At 61.2% G+C, this 17,571-nt stretch overlaps 1 protein-coding gene across 4 annotated transcripts; it reads left to right on the plus strand.

The window, feature by feature from the left end:
* Positions 1–1,479: 1,479 nt before the first annotated feature.
* Positions 1,480–17,023, plus strand: DHX34 (DExH-box helicase 34). Of its 4 annotated transcripts, none has more exons than XM_027845967.1 (17): positions 1,480–1,531; positions 2,924–3,901; positions 4,836–5,147; positions 5,757–6,014; positions 6,286–6,388; positions 7,497–7,714; positions 9,515–9,689; positions 11,852–12,045; positions 12,299–12,400; positions 12,944–13,189; positions 13,321–13,494; positions 13,892–14,003; positions 14,267–14,373; positions 15,311–15,589; positions 16,108–16,284; positions 16,549–16,687; positions 16,812–17,023. In XM_027845967.1, exons 2-17 carry the CDS (start codon positions 3,248–3,250, stop codon positions 16,946–16,948), a joined length of 3,387 nt encoding a protein of 1,128 aa, XP_027701768.1. In that variant the 5' UTR covers positions 1,480–1,531; positions 2,924–3,247; the 3' UTR covers positions 16,949–17,023. The 4 variants fall into 4 exon arrangements, with proteins under 4 accessions (XP_027701768.1, XP_027701769.1, XP_027701767.1 ...); XM_027845968.1 differs by having other exon boundaries at positions 1,499–1,531; positions 2,927–3,901; XM_027845966.1 differs by lacking the exon at positions 1,480–1,531 and adding an exon at positions 1,571–1,778.
* The last annotated feature ends 548 nt before the right edge of the window (positions 17,024–17,571 follow it).

Consider the following 17,571-nt stretch of genomic DNA (forward strand, 5'->3'; position numbering starts at 1 on the left):
TTATATAGCAATATGATTATGAAGAAATACAGACTACTCTGTCCAAATCTAGACTAATCTGCCAAAGTACAAAATCATTATATATCTATACATATAATTATACACACAAATATATATTATACATATATACACACATACATACATTAGACACCAATTTTAGAACCTGCATGTTCATACTGGCATGAATTCTCTGCCTTGGAGATATCGCCTTCCTAATGGAATGATGGGCAAGGATGCTTCTGAGACACCCTTTCAAGGCATAGAATTCACACCAGTATGAACATGCAGGTTCTAGAACTGGTGTGTCTCACAGCCTTCAGGGATTCTGCTTCATAACTTTGTTATAAAACTAAGTACAATGAGGTGGTTGCCTCCTAATTTACAAAACCACAAGATCTATAAACATTTTGGCAGTAGAAAGAAAAATAAGTTTCACACCTGTCTCTTGCAATTGGTTTTAAAAATAAAGACTTCTTTTGAAGAAGGTGGACCTGGAGTGGCACCATCCTTTTTCCTTTTCTCCAGACCCCACCTATCACCCTTCTCATCTCTTCCTTCCCCCTCAGCACCTGGCTACTCCCTCCCTCCCCACCCACTCAGGTACAGAGACATCCAGAGGAGTCAGCCCGACATTATATCAGTTAAAAAAAAAAAGGACATTTATTTAGCTCCTACTGAGTACTAGAGGATGCAAAGAAAGGCAAAAGACAGTCCCTGCCCTCAAGGTGCTTACAGCCTAATGGAGGAGACAGCATGCAAACACCTATATACAAACAAGCTATATACGTGCAACCAACAACCCAGGGAAGACGCTAGCATTAAGGGGTAATCAGGGAAGGCTTCCTGTAGAGGGTGGGGTGTTAACTGGGACTTGAAGGAAGCCAGGAGGTGGAGTTGAGGAGAGAGAGTATTTTAGGCATGGCGGGGGCGGGGTTGGGAGACAGGGACACAGCTCTGACATCTTGTGATGAGGACCCTTCCAAGCTATCAATCAATCAGCATTTATTATTTATTAAGCATTTATTAAGCTCATTAGATTGTGAGCTCTTGGAGGGCTGGGACTGTCTTACTTCTTTTTGTATCCCAAGCGCAGCGGCTGGCACATAATAGGTGCTTAATAAATGTTGATTGATTGAGTGAATGTAAACTCCTCTCAGAAGCTTATTGCTAAATTTTTTATTATTACCTAGCACTTACAGGGTACCCTAAAGTTTGCAAAGCTCTTTACAAATGCTATCTCAATCGATCCCCAGGCCAACCGCATTTTAGGAGGACTTGCCCAGGGTCACAGTCGCTTGAGCCAGGGACGTTCCACCACAACTCAGGTCTGGCCGACTCCCGGGCTTGCAGCTACCGGGGCGGGCCATGCTTGGCTCCTCCCCTCCGCTCCCCGCTGGCCCCGCCCCCGGAGCGCGCGGCTCCTCCTATTTCCAGGCGCTCGGCGGGGGCGGGGCCGGGCGGCGCGCGCAGGCGCAGTAAGGCAGGTGGCGCGCGTGGCCCGGAAGTGGCAGCGTAAGGGCTGGTTGGAGAGGTGAGGGCGGGCGGGGTCGGGGTCCTCAGCAGGGTCGGGGTGCCCCCGGGCCCTGACTCTTCCTCGAGGATCACCGGTGCTCACCCGGAGCGGGGCCGCGCCGCTGGGGGAGGGGGCCAGGCGCGTTTCCGGCCCCCATCGTCCGGAAGGGGAAACTGAGGCTCGGAGCCTGCGTGGGGGCCGCGGGGGTCCGGTCCTCCCCGAGCCTCAGTTTCCCCACCTGGACCAGGACGTGGCGGCCTAGGAAGTAAGTATAGGACGCAGCCGAGAGGCCCCCATGCTCCTCTTTTACAGAGGGGGAGACTGAGGCCGGGGGAGGGGAGGCGTCCTGCCCGAGGTTCCACAGGCCCCGAGGGCCGGGGGCGGGATTGGAACCCAGATCCCCCGGCCCCAGAGTCAGTGCCCTTGCCATTGGACCACACCGTCTGCCCTCCCGTATCCTTAGTATGCTTACTGACTGGCAGATAGCACCGGGGCCGAGGCAGCATCGTGGAGCGCTGGGAGCTTTGATCCCCCATGACCCTGCGGGGTGGGGGTTATTGTGACCCCTCCCCGGGTGGCTGGGGCTAAGAACACCCGAGTTCAAATCCAGCCCCGAGGCACTAGCTAGCGTGTGACCCTGGGCAAGTCACGTAACCTCAGTTTGTTCATCTGTAAAATGGGGATAACAGCAGCCCCTACCTCCCGGGGTGGTTGTGAGGATCGGAGCCGAGGTTTCTAGAAAGCACCCGTAATAAACCCCACGTGAATATATTAAATGTAGGCTTATTCCCCCTATGGAGGAGGAAACTGAGGCAGACAGGCGCAGTACCTGGCCCAGGCTCCCGGGGCTGAGGCCGGATTTGTGCTCAGCGGGCACCCCCTAGTGGCCTCCGTAGGGAACCACAGCGGAGGACGCTTCGCTCCCTCAGCGTCTCCCTGCAGCCAGGGACTTGGGGGGGGGGACAGTTGGGCGCTGCTTGGCATACAGTAAGCGCTTAATAAGTGCACCTGGATGGGACTCTTGATAGGCTGCCTTCCAATGGCTGAAGCAGCATCATGTGGATGCACTCTTTCTGACACCACAGGGCAGAATTGGGGGCCGTGGGATGGGAAGAGGCCCTGCCCCAGTCACTGCTCCCACACTTGTTAAGGCAGAGCCGGCCGGGGCTGCCAGCGGATCGAGCCACCTCTGTCTGCCTCAGTTTCCTCATCCGAGAAATGGGAATGCTTACAGCCCCTGCCTCCCAGGGAGGGTGTGAGGATTCCGTGAGATTTGTTTGTAAAAGGCCTGGTTAGGAGGCCCTCTCAGTGAGGGCCAGGGAGGGAGGGTCCAGGGCTTTTCTAGGGGGATGTCCTAGGCTAAGACGAGTCTTAGATGGGTTCTGGTTGTAAGGTGACTTTTTACCCCAGCAGGCATTCCCTGGCCCAGGTGACCCTGGTCCGTTCCCAAAGCCCGCTGGCCCCACCGTCGGAGGACAGACACAGCCCGGCTCCAGCGGGCTGCTGTGCGGCAGAGAGAGGGTAGAGCCCTCTGGTCGCCCCTGAGGAGGAAAGGAGCAGTGGTGAGCCCTCTGACTCCTCCCTGCCGAGCCGCTGATGGACGCGCCTGCTTCTCTGCCTCTTCTCAGAGGGAATGAGGTCCGTGGGCTGGTAGCCTGCTCCCGAGGACCATAGGACTGGGAGAGCCTGAGGCCTGGGGGGCTGGGAGAGCCCGAGGCCCGGGGGGCCAGAGCCATGGCCTCGTCCAGACGAGCCGAGGGCCGCGGCCGGTGGGACTGGGGCTGCCCAGAGACCCGGAGCCGCCTGGAGGAGGTCTTCTTCGGGAACCAGGACATCATCCGCCGGGGCTCCGAGGACTGCCGCAGGTTCTGGGCCTTTTTCGAACGCCTGCAGACTTTCCAGAAGCCTAAGCCGGGCCCGGCAGCCAAGCAGCTGGCTGAGGGACCCAGATGCCCGGCCCTGGCCGGCCTCCCTGCCACCTATGACCCCCGCTACCGCATCAACCTGGCCTTGCTGAGCGGCGAGGGTGAGCCAGGCCTGGGGGCCCGCGGGCAGCTGCCCCGGGACCAGCTGGCGGAGTTCCGCCGGGCTGTCCTACACTACCTGGACTTTGGTCAGAAACAGTCTTTCGGGAAGCTGGCCAAGCTGCAGCGGGAGCGGGCGGCCCTGCCCGTGGCCCGGTACAGGGGGCACCTGCTGCAGGCGCTCAGGGAGCACCAGGTGGTGGTCGTGGCCGGGGACACGGGCTGTGGCAAGTCCACCCAGGTGCCCCAGTACCTGCTGGCCGCCGGCTTCAGCCATGTGGCCTGCACCCAGCCACGGAGAATCGCGTGCATCTCCCTGGCCAAGCGTGTCGGCTTCGAGAGCCTCAACCAGTACGGGTCCCAGGTAAGCACAGGGCTGGTGGAGCGGTCAGTCAGGACGGGCCAGCTCGAGCCCCGAGCCTCAGTTTGCTCACCTGTAAGATTGGGCAGGGAGCCCAGATGGCTGTGTGGGGGAGCCATTGCAGAGAGGAGAACCCCGGGGGTCAGGGCTGGCCACATCCTCTTCTTCCTCCTACACCTGGGCATTGGGGGCGTGCTGGAGAGAGCTCGGGACTGCAGTTAGGAAGCCCTGCGTTCAAATCCTACTTCAGACGCTTCCTAGCTGAGTGGCCCTGGGCAAGTCACTGCCCCCTTCAAGCTGTCTGTCCCCTTCCTCTGCCCCAACTCCTGACCTCCCTGGCTTCCTTCAAGGCGCAACTACAATCCCTCCTCCAGGAAGCCTTCCCCAGTTAATGATGTCCTGTTTACCCCAGCTCAGCTTGCGTGGGCAGCCTGATTCCTGTTTGCCTTCCTCTGTGCCCGCAGCACGTAGCACAGTGCCTGGCACATAGTAGGCGCTTAATAAGTGCTTATCGACCGATTGATTTGTGTGTAAGAGGGGGAAGGCCCCAGGCTTGCTGTGGGGGCTTGGATGAAGGATTCACAGAGCCCCCAGCCCAGGACAGATGCTCGCTGTTGCTGGCAGTGAGAGGTCGGGAAGCTGGGCCTCGTCTTGCTGGTAGCCGCGCCAAAGGGGGCAGAGGGATGTGGCTCGGGCCGGCCGGAGCCCCTGGGTGTGGCTGGTGGCTTTAGTGAGCCTGCCAGGATGGCGAGGGCGGGGGGTCTCTGAGACCCTTCCCCAGTTCTCAGGACCCTCGTCATAGAACGCTGAGTGAGGTCAGTAAGTGACCAGAGAGGCCTAGCATGGATGCTGGGATGAAGCGGGCCGTGGGGTTGCGGAGGACCGTGGAGCGAGAACCTCGGGTGCGGGCCCCCCTCCCACTGTTGCCCCTCTGCAGGTGGGCTACCAGATCCGCTTTGAGAGCACGCGGTCGCCGGCTACCGGGATCGTGTTCCTGACGGAGGGCCTCCTGCTGCGCCAGATCCAGCGGGAGCCGGGTCTGCCCCAGTACCAGGTGCTGATCGTGGACGAGGTCCACGAGCGCCACCTGCACAGTGACTTCCTGCTGGGCGTCCTCCGGAGGCTGCTGCCTGCGCGCCCAGACCTCAAGCTCGTCCTCATGTCGGCCACCATCAACATCAGCCTCTTCTCCAGCTACTTCAGCTGCGCGCCCGTGGTGCAGGTGCCCGGAAGGCTGTTCCCCATCTCGGTCAGTGCCCATAGCGGGGACGCTGAGATGACAGGGTGGGGGCCATCACCCTCCCAGACGTGGGGCTGGGGTGGACTCTTAGCGAGTCCCTTCCGCCGCTCTCTGCCTCAGTTTCCCCAGAGGTAAGATGGGTGGACAGGATGGTGTCTAAGGCTCCTCCATTTCTAGCATACCCTAACTCTGCTGCCTCAGAGCGAGGGCTTTAGAAAGGTGGCGAGAAGGTGGTCATCTGCCAGAGCGGGTGTGGCAGGAGAGACTGCCCTAGCAGGGCCACGAGGCTTGGGTTCGAGGCTCTGGTCTGCCCCTACGGGTCAGGTCCCTTCTTCTGGAGCCTCAGTTTCCTTGCCTGTTGAGTAGTGGTGACAAATGTTGGAGAGGCGGCGTGTTGTGGGGAGCACTGGCATCAGAATCAGGGACCCCGGCCCCAACGGGCCATGCGTGGTCAGGGTTGGGGAGCCCTCTGGAGACAAGAGCCGGCATCCAGGATCTCTGGTCCTCCCCGTGCCTCAGTTTCCAAGTCTGTACAGGGAGGGCCTCTCTGATCCTGCCCCACCTGGGATCCCCGGATGCCACCCCCTGGGGTGACTGGGCCCATGTTCTCTCCCCCAGGTCATCTACCAGCCCATAGCAAAGGAGGAGGTGCCGACGTCCAGGGCGGAGAGGTTGGACCCGCGGCCGTTCTTGCGCGTGCTGCAGGCCATCGACCACAAGTACCCGCCAGAGGAGCGCGGCGACCTGCTGGTGTTCCTCAGCGGCATGGCCGAGATCGGCGCGGTGCTCGAGGCCTTCCAGCCGTACGCCGCCCACACCAAGCGCTGGGTGGTGCTCCCCCTGCACAGCGCCCTCTCCATTGCGGACCAGGACAAGGTGCCCGTGGAGGGGGAGCATGGCTCACGGAACCCCAAGCTGGGGCTCCCCCACCTCCGTCTCTCTGCTCTCTGTCTCTGTCTCCGTGTCTCTGCTGCTTTTCAGTTAGGGGGATTGATGAGCAGGAGACATAGATCCAGGGGCTAAGCGTGGAGATCCCCTCCCCCTTCTCCCCCACCGAGGTCCTCCGCTGCAGTGGAGGGTCCCCCCCCGGGTCCTGAGGCCGGGAGCACAACCCCGCTCTCACTCTCCTTGTTCTTCCCTCCCCCAGGTGTTTGACATGCCTCCTCCTGGGGTACGAAAGTGTATCCTGTCCACCAACATCGCAGAGACCTCGGTCACCATCGATGGCGTCCGATTCGTGCTGGATTCTGGTGAGCGCCCCCGCCTCCCCCTTCTCCTGCCAGCCGCTGGACGTGCAGGGTCCTGTGACCCTGGCCGAGGGGAGCCGTCTGTGTCCTCGCGAGCCTTCGGCGGCTCCCCTCAGCCCCCTTTGGGGCCGCCTTTGTGCCATCCTGGGCTGGGCGCTGGGGCTTCCTCGGCTGCAGCCACAGGGTCCTGGGGGTCATGGGCATGGGCATGGCAGGGCATGGCACAGAGACGTGCGTGTTCAGATCCCTCCGGTGCTGCTGGGCCCTGGTTTTCTCATCCACAAAATGGGCAGTAAAGGCTCCTTTATCACAGAGGAGAGAAGGAGGGCTTCCCTGGCAGAGGCGCACAGAACCCCTGAGTGTGGGCTGCGGGGGTGAGCTCCAGCCCTGCCCCTCCCCCTCAGAGGCCGGCTTGTGCGGCCCCCTCCTGTGCAGGCGAGGGCAGGGGCTATTTTCTTGTGTCTTTATACGCCTGGCATTCAATGCTTGTGGAGCGATTGATTTGGGTGGCAAGTAGAAGGGCGGGGAATGAGGGAATCGACCCTCCACATCCTGGCCTCATCCCGCCGCCCCGCCGTCCGTCACCGTCCCGCCGCCCGTCGCGGCCCACTGCCATCCTGCTGTTCCGGGCCAGGCAAACCCTTTCTCTTGACTCTCTAGCTGCCCTGTCCTCCAGGCCAGGGCTCAGGACCTGCCACTTCCAGAAAGGCCAGCTCGACCGCCTCCAGTGTGCGGCGCTGACCTCTCCTTTCTTTAAAGTTCACAACGTGAAGTCAGCATGAAGACAGACCTTCGGGGCTCGAGGGTCCTCAGACAGGCTGAGACAGGGGACGGTCTTGGCCGAGGTCCGTCTGTGAATTAGCAGGTCGTCGAGTGTCAGAGCTAGGGGGCCTTTGGAGACCGTCCCATCTGGTGCGCTCATTCTACACGGGAGGAGCATGAGACGAAGCCTAGGCCGAGGTCACCTCGTTAATCGGCGGCCGAGCTGGCACGCGGAGCCAGGGCTCTGGCCTCTCATGTGGCGCCCGGCACAGAGCTAGGCACACGGTGGTGGCCCTGTGGGTGCCGCGGCTTTAGCGAGTGGATTGAGAGGTTCTCCTGTGCCCTCCAGGGAAGGTGAAGGAGATGAGCTTCGACCCCAAGGCCAAACTGCAGCGGCTCCAGGAGTTCTGGATCAGCCGGGCCAGCGCTGAGCAGCGGAAGGGCCGCGCTGGCCGCACGGGGCCGGGCGTGTGCTACCGTCTCTACGCCGAGTCCGACTATGACGCCTTCGCTCCCTATCCTGTCCCCGAGATCCAGAGGGTGGCCCTGGATGCACTGGTACTACAGGTAAGCGGGAGGCCAGGGCCCTTCCTGGGTGCTGGTAGCAGAATTTTGAGTCCAAAGTCCTGGGTTCTAATCCCCCTTCTGTCATGGCCTTGCTGTGTGACCCTAGCTAGGCAGATCACCTTCACCTCAGTCAGCCTCAGTTTTCTCATCAGTAAAGTGGGAATAGATGTATTCCTTGTACTTCCTATACCCGGGGCTCTAATGAGGAAAGTGTCTGGTAAAGCGCCTCAGACAAGCAGAGACACAGTATGTGCAGCTCAGTCCAGCATCATTTTGGGAGTTGGGAGGGGAACGCCGCCACCTGCAGCGATGAGCAGGGCCTCTTCTCTGGCTTAAGAGGACCTGGGTTCGGATCCTGCCTCGACACTTCCAACCTGTGTGACCCTGGGCCAGTCATTTCCCCTCTGCCTGCCTCAGTTTCCTCACGGTCCCTTCCTGCTCTAAATCTACGATCCTCTGAGCTGAGCTGGGCTTGAAGGGAGCGAGGGTCCCTGGAGGTGACAGTGAGGATGGAGCACAGCTTACGCAAATGCGTGGAGAGGGGAAATGGCATGGTGTGGGTGGGGAACAAACAAGGCTGGGGTGTAGGGAGCCTGGGCAGGGACGTGAAGAGTCCACGCTCCTCCCCCAGGTCCAGCCGCAGCGGCGCTCTTCATTGTACTCGTGCTTATCATCGCTGCTCTCTTGGTGCGCACGAAGATTCCTGAAACATCATTATTTGAATTGAAAGAAACCTGACCTGCATACAGTGGCAGTAAATGTGCTTTCATACCATGATTCTGGGTGATTATTTTTTCAGCATATACGCACATGTGCGTAGAAACACACATGTTGTTTGGTCAGGCTTGTGTGACTCCCTGTGACCCCATTGGGGGTTCTCTTGGCAGAGATACTGCAGGGGTTTGCCATTTCCTTCTCCAGCTCATTTTACAGATGAGGAAACTGAGGCACGCAGGGTTTAGTGACTTGCCTGGGGTTGTCTGAGGCCGGATTTGAACCCACTAAGATGAGTCCTTCTGACTCCAGGCCTGGTGCTCTGTGCCCCATGGCGCCCCCTCGCGACCCAGAAACCCGCGTGCACACGTGTACGTTTCCGCCTTCCACAGCTGTATCTGTGTTGGGATGGCATGGTCCTTCCTCTTCATCCCTGAGCATCCCAGGGAGCAGAGATGGGGGCGTGTCAGAGCCACACACTTAGAGATGCTGGTGGCTAGGGGGCTACCCGGCCCTGCCAGCTGGGGACTGGCTGCCTGGCTCGCTGTCCCAGGATGAGGCAGTGCGTAGTTTGAGGAGCTCCCCCCAGAGCGTGTGGCCCTGGGAGGGCGCAGCTGAGGGCTGCCAGCACACTTTTGGCCTGTGGCTCCCGGTGACTCCTAGGCAGAGGCCCATGGTCAGTGGGGGTCTGACACCATTCCTCGTGGAAGCTGCTTTCCATGGGAAGAGGGAGGCCAGTGTCCCAGCCCCAAGCCCTCCAGGTGTGGGCCTGTGCTGGTACTGGCCCAGACCTTCGTGGGCAGAAGCCTTGGGCCCCTCCCAGGAGCTCTGTACCCTGAGGGTTCCCTCCAGAGCCTGCCGGGGCCTGAAGGATCATGAGGACGCATGGATGGGATGGTTGTTGGCGGTTTCCCTCCAGTGCCCCTCCTGTTCCCTTGGGGGCATCTCTTTCCAGAGCAGCTTTCTGTGATGGTCTTGTTGGGAGACTGAGGCTTGAGCCCCGCACTGACTTTGGCACGGTCCTGCCCCCTCTGGGCTAGGGCTCCCGGGTCTCTCCTGCTGAGAGAGTTTTGTTCTATGCTTTAGATGAAGAGTATGGGGCTCGGAGACCCCCGCGGCTTCCCCTTCATAGAGCCCCCGCCTGCCGCCAGCCTGGAAACGGCCATCGTCTACCTGCGGGACCAGGGCGCTCTGGATGCCTCGGAGCACCTCACACCCATAGGGACCCTGCTTTCCCAGCTTCCCGTGGACGTGGTGATAGGTGAGGACGCACTCTGAGTGGGGATCCTCATGGGGGCTGAGGCAGGTACAGGGGTCAGATTGTTTGTACAGGAGAGGGGAAAGCTGGGGGTGGATTACCGAGGGGTGGCTCGCTGTGCCCCTGCCCCCAGGGGTGAAGTGGGGCCAGGCTCTGCCTCTCTCTAAGACTAGATGACCTCTGAGCTCTCCATTCCGTGACTCATGGAGGGAACAGGTCCCTCGCTCTTGTGGAGAGAGCCTGAGTTTGCAGCCGGCTGACCCGCTTTTGAATGCCCGGCCTGACTTTCAGCTCTGACACTCCCCTCACTGTGTGACCTCGGGCACGTCCGAGCCTCAGTTCTCCCTCTGTGCGAGTGGATGTAATCCCTGGGCTGCTTACAGCGCAGGGCTGGTGGAAGCTTCTCTAGTTGGTCAGCAAGTATTTATTAAGCGCCTACTGTGTGCCAGGCCCTGTGCTAAGCACTGGAGGTAAAAGAGTGGCAAAAGCCAGTCCCTGACCTGAAGGAGCTTACCATCCAATGGGGGAATCAACATGGAAACAGACATATATCCAGCAAGCTCTGTACAGGGCGAATAAGAAATAATTGATAGAGAGAAGATACTAGAATTAAGAGGAGTTGGGGAGGGCTTCCTGTAAAAGGTGGTGTTTTAGTTGGGACTTGAAGAAAGCCAGGGAGGTTGGTAGTCAAAGCAGAGGAGGGAGAGGGCTCCACTTGGGGCAGCCAGAGCGAAGGCCCGGAGCTGAAAGGTGGGGGGTCTTGTTTGTGAAACAGCCAGGGGAACAGCGTACCTGGATGGAGAGGACGTGCCAGGGAAGTCAGGTGTGGGAAGGCTGGAAAGGTGGGAGGGGGCAGGCTAGGAAGGGCTTCGAATGCCAAATAGAACTTTTTTTTTTTGCTTTTTGGTAAGGCAGTCGAGGTTAAGTGACTCGCCCAGGGTCACACAGCTAGTAAGTGTCAATTGTCTGAGGCTGGATTTGAACTCAGATCCTCCTGACTACAAGGCTGGAGCTCTATTCACTGCTCCACCTAGCTGCCCCTCAAATAGAACATTTTGTATTTGCTCCTGAAGGCAATAGGGAGCCGTCGGAATTTACTGAGCAGGGGGTGACGTGATCAGACCTGCGCTTTAGGACAGTCCTTTGGTGGGGAGAGACCTGAGGCCGGCAGAGGCCCCAGCGGCTATTGCATTTATCCAGGGGTGGGGGCCGTACCAGCGGGGAGAAAGGGGCGGATTCAGGAGATGCTGCAGAGGTGATGACAGCCGGCCTTGGCAACAGCATAGATGTTCCTGCGGGTGGAGGGTCACTTCTGAGGGATGGGAGGGCGGTACTGCCTTCTGCAGTTACGAGGACAGAGGAGTTCTGTTTTGGACGTGCTGAGTTTGAGATGTCTTAGACAGCTGAGGATGCAAGATAGGGCAGCAGAGAGGTTGGGGCAGGGAAGGTAGGTTTGGGAATCATCAGCATAGGGCTGGTAATAAGATCCATGGCAGCTGACAAGGTCACCCAGTGAAGAGAGCCCAGGATAGCACTGAGGGTCCCCTCGGGTCAGAGGGCACGATCGGAGGAGGATCCAGCACATGAGACAGAGGAGGAGTGGTCAGAGAGTTTGGAGGGGTGGGGGTGAGGGGTCCTGAAAACCCAGAGAGGAGAGGGATTATTATTGTGAGAGTCAGTGGGACGTGGTGGACAGACGGCCTGAATCAGGAACGCCTGGTGGGGGCAAGTGTCCTTTGCACTTGGCCTCCCGATGACCCCCGGCACTCTGTGGGGCTGAAAATGCAGAGAAGGTGCCGTTAGCATTGGCACAGAGGGTTTCCTTCCCTGATGACGTCACAGGGCAGGCCCCAAATCAGATTATTAACATGCCTCAGCCCTCGCCCTCCGGGAGCCCACAGTGAGGTTCAGAAGGCTGGAGCGTGGCTTTGGGGCGCACTGGGAAGCGTCAAGGGAGTGAGGGAGGAAGAGGGAAGGCGCTCTCGGAGGGCAAGGGCCTGGGGGCACTGCAGGGAGGGCAGCGGGGCGAGCCCCAAGTCCTCTTGCTGACCCCCCATCTTCCACTTCTCCGGTCGGTTTACTGGGCCCTGGGAATGTAAAGAAAAGACCAACCTAGCCCTGCCCTCTGGAGGCTTCCATTCTAGCAGTATTCTGATTCTGTCCAGGGAAGATCCTCATCCTCGGCTGCATGTTCGACCTGGTGGAGCCTGTGCTGACCATGGCAGCGGCCCTGAGTGTCCAGTCCCCCTTTGTGCGCAGCGCTCAAAGCAACCTGGAGTGTGGGACAGCCCGGAAACCCCTGGAGAGCGACCACGGGGACCCCTTCACTCTGCTCAATGCCTTCAATGCCTGGGTGCAGGTGAGGCCATGGTCATGCGGGTGGCTTCCCTTTCTATGTCGTGTGGCCCATCTGTTCCTCAGACCGGCCCCTCCCAAAGTATGGGTGGGCCTGCGCTCTGCCCCTTGCCCTGGCAGCTCTGAGAAGCCCCTCCCTCCCGCTGGATCTGGGCCCCTGGGAGGCCTGTTTCCCACATGCAGGAGGCTGAGGACCAGGTCTTGACCCTCGTCCTGTGGCCCGATTGCTGAATCCCCTGGGCCCCCTCCTCATCCAGGTAAAATCAGACCGGAGCGCCAACTCCAGGAAGTGGTGCCGCCGCCGGGGCCTCGAGGAGCATCGCATGTATGAGATCGCCAATCTGCGCCAGCAGTTCAAGGTCAGGGCCCGGCCTGCACCCCCAGACGGGCCGACCTGCTTCCCTGGTGACAGCGCGCCATTCCCAGAAAGGACAGAGCGAGTACCCGCTGCCCTGGGGGTCCAGCCGTGGCCTGGGCCAGACCAGGCTGTGGGGCAGGGAGGAGTGCAGGAGACCCTGCCTCGGACCCTGCCTCAGCCTGGCCCCGTAACCTGGAGCATCCTCCCTTCTGGGATACATTTTGCCCACTCTAAAGTCACTCCCGAAGGGCCAAGCCCCAGAGTTCTGGGTTCATAGGGTCCTTTCATGTGTAAATGGGGAGCCCAGGCTGGAGGACTAGCACTTGAGAGGGGCTTCCCAGGCTGGGGTGGCAGGGACATTGTGGCAGGGAAGGGCCCAGCTGGGTGCAGCTGATGGGTGTGGAGGGAAGGCCGAGGGGCCGGCCCCTCGAGAGCGCAGAGCCTGGCCTAGCCCCGTTCCGGGGGGGTGAGGGGAAGGTCCCGGGCAGGGCGAGTGCGCTGGGTACACTGTGAAATCCCCGTTCTCCGGCCTTTCCTGGAGCAGGGGCTGTTGCAGGACCACGGGCTGCTGGCTGAGGCCAGGGCGGTGCCAGGAGACAGCTACAGCCGCCAGCAGCGACACCGCCAGCGCCGGGAGCTGTACCAGCTGAAGCGCCAGCACGAGGAGGGCGAGGGCCGGAAGCGGAAGGTGCTGCGGCTGGAGGCCCTGGACGGCGGCTCCTCGAGCGGGGAGGATGCAGAGGCGTCCGGCTCGCAGGCCGGGGGTGGCGCCCACCGCATGGACATCCAGGTGGGCTGCCGCCTCACTCTGCCCTTCCCGCCTCCCCCCTGCCGTGGCTCAGGGGGCCTCCAGAGCCTTTGGGGTCACCAGGCCGGCCCAGGGCCGGCTCCCAGGTAGCCTCGCTCCCGTTTCCTTCCCAGGACGTCAAGTTCAAACTTCGCCATGATGTGGACCAGCTGCAGGCTGCTGCCAGCTCTGCCCAGGACCTGTCCCGGGACCAGCTGGCGCTGCTGAAGCTTGTGCTGGGCCGAGGCCTCTACCCCCAGCTGGCTGCCCCAGACCAGTTCAACAGCTGCCGCAAAGACTCGGACCAGGTACGCGCCCCTGGCTGACCTGGAGCAAGGCCCTTCTCTCCGGGCCTCAGTCGTTTCATATGTAGAATGGGGCCTGGCTTTGCCACTCCCTCGCTGTGTGACCTTGGGTAAGTCTCTTCCTCCCTGGGCCTCAGTTTCCTTAAAGTGTGGATCAAAGGGCAGGCTTCCAGGAGTCTCGCTCCTCACATTGTCATTGCCGGTTCTGTGGCCGTGTGGCTCTCCTCCCTGTGGCCCTGGGATGTGGCGACCCCATTTTATAGCCGAGGAGACTGAGGCTCAGAGGCGGTCACACTGCAGGTCGGGCTTAGTGCTGACCAGGCCTGCCCCTTCCCCCCCATCCCCAGGCCGGGCTCCCCGGGCTGGGCCTGGGGCCTGAGCTCCTCTGCCGGCCTTTCAGTTCTTCCACACCCAGAGCAAGCAGGGAGCTGTCCTTCACCCCACCTGTGTGTTCGCCAATAACCCGGACCTGCTGCAGGGAGGCCAGGCCGAGGCCCAGGAGAAGAGCCTAGGTGAGTGGGGGGCAGGGAGTCTGGCCTGGACCCCAGGACTCAAGGCGATGACCCTTCCCTGGGCTGCCCTGAGGATCGCCTTCTGTGTGGTGGAAGGGCCTTCTGGGGCATCAAGCCCAGCCGCCTCAGGGGCCCTTAGCTAGGAGGTGTCTCAAGAGGGTTTCGAACCTAGGGCTCTGTCCCCTGTAGCAGGCTGCCTTGGCTCATGGCGCTGAGACTTTGGGACCCGCGGGAGACACGAGCCGTACCACTGTCCCTTTCAGATCGCAGGGATGGGCCGAGCGGCCAGCACCAGCTCCTGGCCTTCGTCTCTCTCCTGGAGACCAACAAGCCATACCTGGTGAACTGTGTGCGTCTGCCGGCGCTGCAGGTGCGTGGGCTCCGGGACCCCAGCCCCAGCCAGAGGGCAGCTGGCCCCTCATCCTCCCTGCCGCTGAGACCTGACTGTACTCTCTAGCCGTCCCCCAGGCAGGCTTGGGAAAAAGGTCACCGCTTCCTCCTCTCTGTTGCCCCCCCCCATTCCCCATTAATTCTCCCCCTTCACCCACACTGCACTTGAGAGGGGCTGACCTTCTTACTGTTGCTCACAGGCTCCCTCCATCTCCCATCCGTGGTTCCTTTGCCCAGGCTGTGCCTCCCTCCTGGAGCACCCTCCCTTCTCTCCTCTGCCTCTTGTCTGAGGCCCATCCTGATGCCCTTGGCTGCTGGTGCTTCCCCTGAATCACCTTGTGCCTTGTTGGAATGTGCATTTTCTCCCCCATGAGGGCAGCCCCTTGTTCTATTTATTGTCTGTGGCCCCGGTGCCCGTGGCATCTGGCACGTAGGAGGGATGTAATCAGTGCGTGGTACCTGATCTGTAATCAGTGGTTGGCTGCCTGAGCTGCCATCGTAGTTCCTGCTACACAGGCCAGGCCGCCCCTCACCCTGGGTTCGAGGGGGAGCAGTGACGGCGTGTTGCCTTCCACAAGTGTGGGTTTGGGCTGAAGGGAGGCGCGTTAACAGTACCAGTTGGGGTGTGGGGGCCAGGGGAGTTTACAAGGTGTTTTCCCTGTCGTCTCACCTGTCCCTTAACGGCAGCCCTGTGGCCTAAGGGCTGATTCACCCTTCTTAGAGTCTGAGAGGCAGCACGGGTCAGAGGTGGGCCTGACCCCAAGCCCAGCCCTGTCCCACCATCTTTACCCCCAGCCCCCTACTCTTCACTTGGGGCAGACGTTGGGACCCCCCACGGGAAGAAAGAATGGGTGTCCCTGGGGAGGAGCAAGCTACCTGCGACCCCTCACCCTTCCCTCCTCTCTTCCCCATGCCAGGCTCTCCTGCTTTTTAGCCGCAGCCTGGACACAAATGGTGACTGTTCCTGCCTGGTTGCGGACGGCTGGCTGCAGCTTCAGCTGGAGGGCAGCGAGGGCGCCACGCAGCTCCTGTCGGCTGCCCTGCGCCTCCGGGCCCGCTGGGAAGAGGCCCTGGACCATCAGCTGGCCCGCCAGGCCCAGCCGCGAGGGGAGGACGGGGCAGCCGCGGCTCCCAAGACGGAGAGGAAAGCGGCAGCGGCATTGGGCCGGGACCTGCTGGACTTCATGAGATCCAAGGTCTCTAGGCCAGATCCCGCAAGCTAAGCTAGGGGGACCTTAGGATCTAGAAGAAATGAGAAGTCACACCCTCGGGCCAGAGACTCGACTGCCCGGGGCCAGGCTTGGGAGGCTGCCCTGGGGGTGAATGCCCCTGGCATGCTGAGCCTGCCCAGACATGAGGCCCAAGGGGCCGGGTTCTGGGCCGGGTTCCAGGCCGGCCTCTGCACCTGCCTCCTCCCTCTGGGACCTGGGCAGCTCCAGGTGGTCTGAGGGTCCCATACAGCACAGGGTGTGGGATGCCCTACCTCGGCCCCCCATCCCTCTGCTCTCTTCCCTCTGTGGGCCTCTGGCCTTAATCGTAGCTGGCATCAGCTGGGTGTCTGATAGTGTACATGCTGCTTCCTGTCCATTCTCTGGGGTCAGCGTGGCTAGGATGGAGCCCGAGGTGGGGGCCGGGGTGCCAGGCGAGAAGGGGGAGCTCCGAGGGATGGGGCAGGTCCTGGCCAGAAGGATTGACTCTCACACCGTCCCCCCAGGTGTCCTACAGCATCCACAGGCTGACCGCCTTGGAGGCTCAGAACCTCTATGTGGGACCCCAGACCATCACGGCTGCCCCGCAGCTCCCAGGCCTGTTTGGGGAGGCGGCCTTGACCCCCAATGAAACCAAAGGCGGCTATACCGTCACCAGCTTCCTCACCTACAACTGTCTCATGGTGAGTGGGGGGCATTGTAAGTGACCCTGAGGGCAAGAGACGGGCAAGGACACAGTCCAAGCACACAGATGGGCTGAGCATCCGTCCTCCAGGCCCAGGGCCCGACAATCCCCCGAACCCCAGTGACTATGAAGGGCCCCAGGGAGAGTCGGGGAGGGTGGGGAGAGAGCTCTGGAATGACATCGCCCCGGACCTTCGGAGAAGTGGGTGCTGGGACCGGGGGGGGGCCTGGGCCCGGGCTCTGACGTGCGTGCTGGTCCTCAGAGTGATGCAGACTTGTACAGTGACTGCCTGAGGACCTTCTGGTCCTGTCCTCACTGCGGCCTCTACATGCCCTTCACCCCCCTGGAGCGGATGAGCCATGAGAGCAGCTGCCCTGCGGCCCCCGACAAGGATGCCCACGGTGAGCAGGAGGGCGGGGGTCCAGCCCGGGGTGGGGGATGTCTGGGCCTCCCAGGCCAGCCCATCCGCCCCAGCTGTGGGGCGACCAGCGCCCAGCTCTCAGCCCACCTCCTTTCCCTTGCCAGGGGCCAGCGAGGAGGAGGAGGAGGCCGCCAGCCACCAGGTGTCCACTCTGCGGCGGGCCTACCGCTGTGAGATCTGCCAGAAGGATTTGCTGCTCACGCCCACGGAGATCCTCCGGCACCGCAGACTGCACATGTGAGCCCCCTGGGGGATTCCCGGCCCTCGCCCAGGCTGGGGGCCGGGTGTGCTCTGTGAATAAAGTCGACCTCTGCCAGCTTCTCTGTCTGCGTCCCCTCCATGCTGTGGTCGGGCCGGATTCCTGGGGAGAACCCAAGAGGTCGCTGGTGTGCTCCAGCCCTGGCCTTCGAGCTGTGACTGTCCGTCGCCCTCAAGGTCTGGAGTCACTTTGCTTTGTATTCACCTGGCTGGACCCTGGCCTCGGTCTTCTGGTCACCTGGTCACCTGGTGCGCTTGAGCTGGGAGGATGCCCCGTCCTTTCCTGTCCCAGAACTTCACTTGGCCCCATGTCCAAGGAGCATTGGGGGCATCACACAAGATAGGCTTATATTGGTGGGCGAAACTTGACTGGACGGTCTCTCCTGTCAACGTTCAATGGGCCGTCAGAAAGGGGGATCCCTGGAGGGAGGGCCGAGAGTCCAGGGAGGCCGGTGTCCGCTAAATGCCTGGGGGAGATCATGGATGGCCAGGGCCGGCCTGGTGCCACACCCCGCTGTCAGGACAGTTGCACCTGGTGGCCCTCGGGCCCTCGCCAGCACTGAGAAGCCCAGCCGTCTGTCCTGCGTGCCCTGGCTTGTGTGGGGC

This window comes from Vombatus ursinus, unplaced genomic scaffold (assembly GCF_900497805.2).
Source record: "Vombatus ursinus unplaced genomic scaffold, bare-nosed wombat genome assembly UNPS02015030.1, whole genome shotgun sequence".
Taxonomy (NCBI): domain Eukaryota; kingdom Metazoa; phylum Chordata; class Mammalia; order Diprotodontia; family Vombatidae; genus Vombatus; species Vombatus ursinus.

What these genes read in the sequence shown, in the direction of transcription:
- DHX34 (XM_027845967.1), top strand. Translation starts at nt 3,248, where the DNA reads ATGGCCTCGTCCAGACGAGCCGAGGGCCGCGGCCGGTGGGACTGGGGC. An exon ending in CCATTGCGGACCAGGACAAG is followed by an intron (nt 6,015 to 6,285) that starts GTGCCCGTGGAG and finishes TCCCTCCCCCAG; the next exon opens with GTGTTTGACATGCCTCCTCC. An exon ending in TGGATGCACTGGTACTACAG is followed by an intron (nt 7,715 to 9,514) that starts GTAAGCGGGAGG and finishes TCTATGCTTTAG; the next exon opens with ATGAAGAGTATGGGGCTCGG.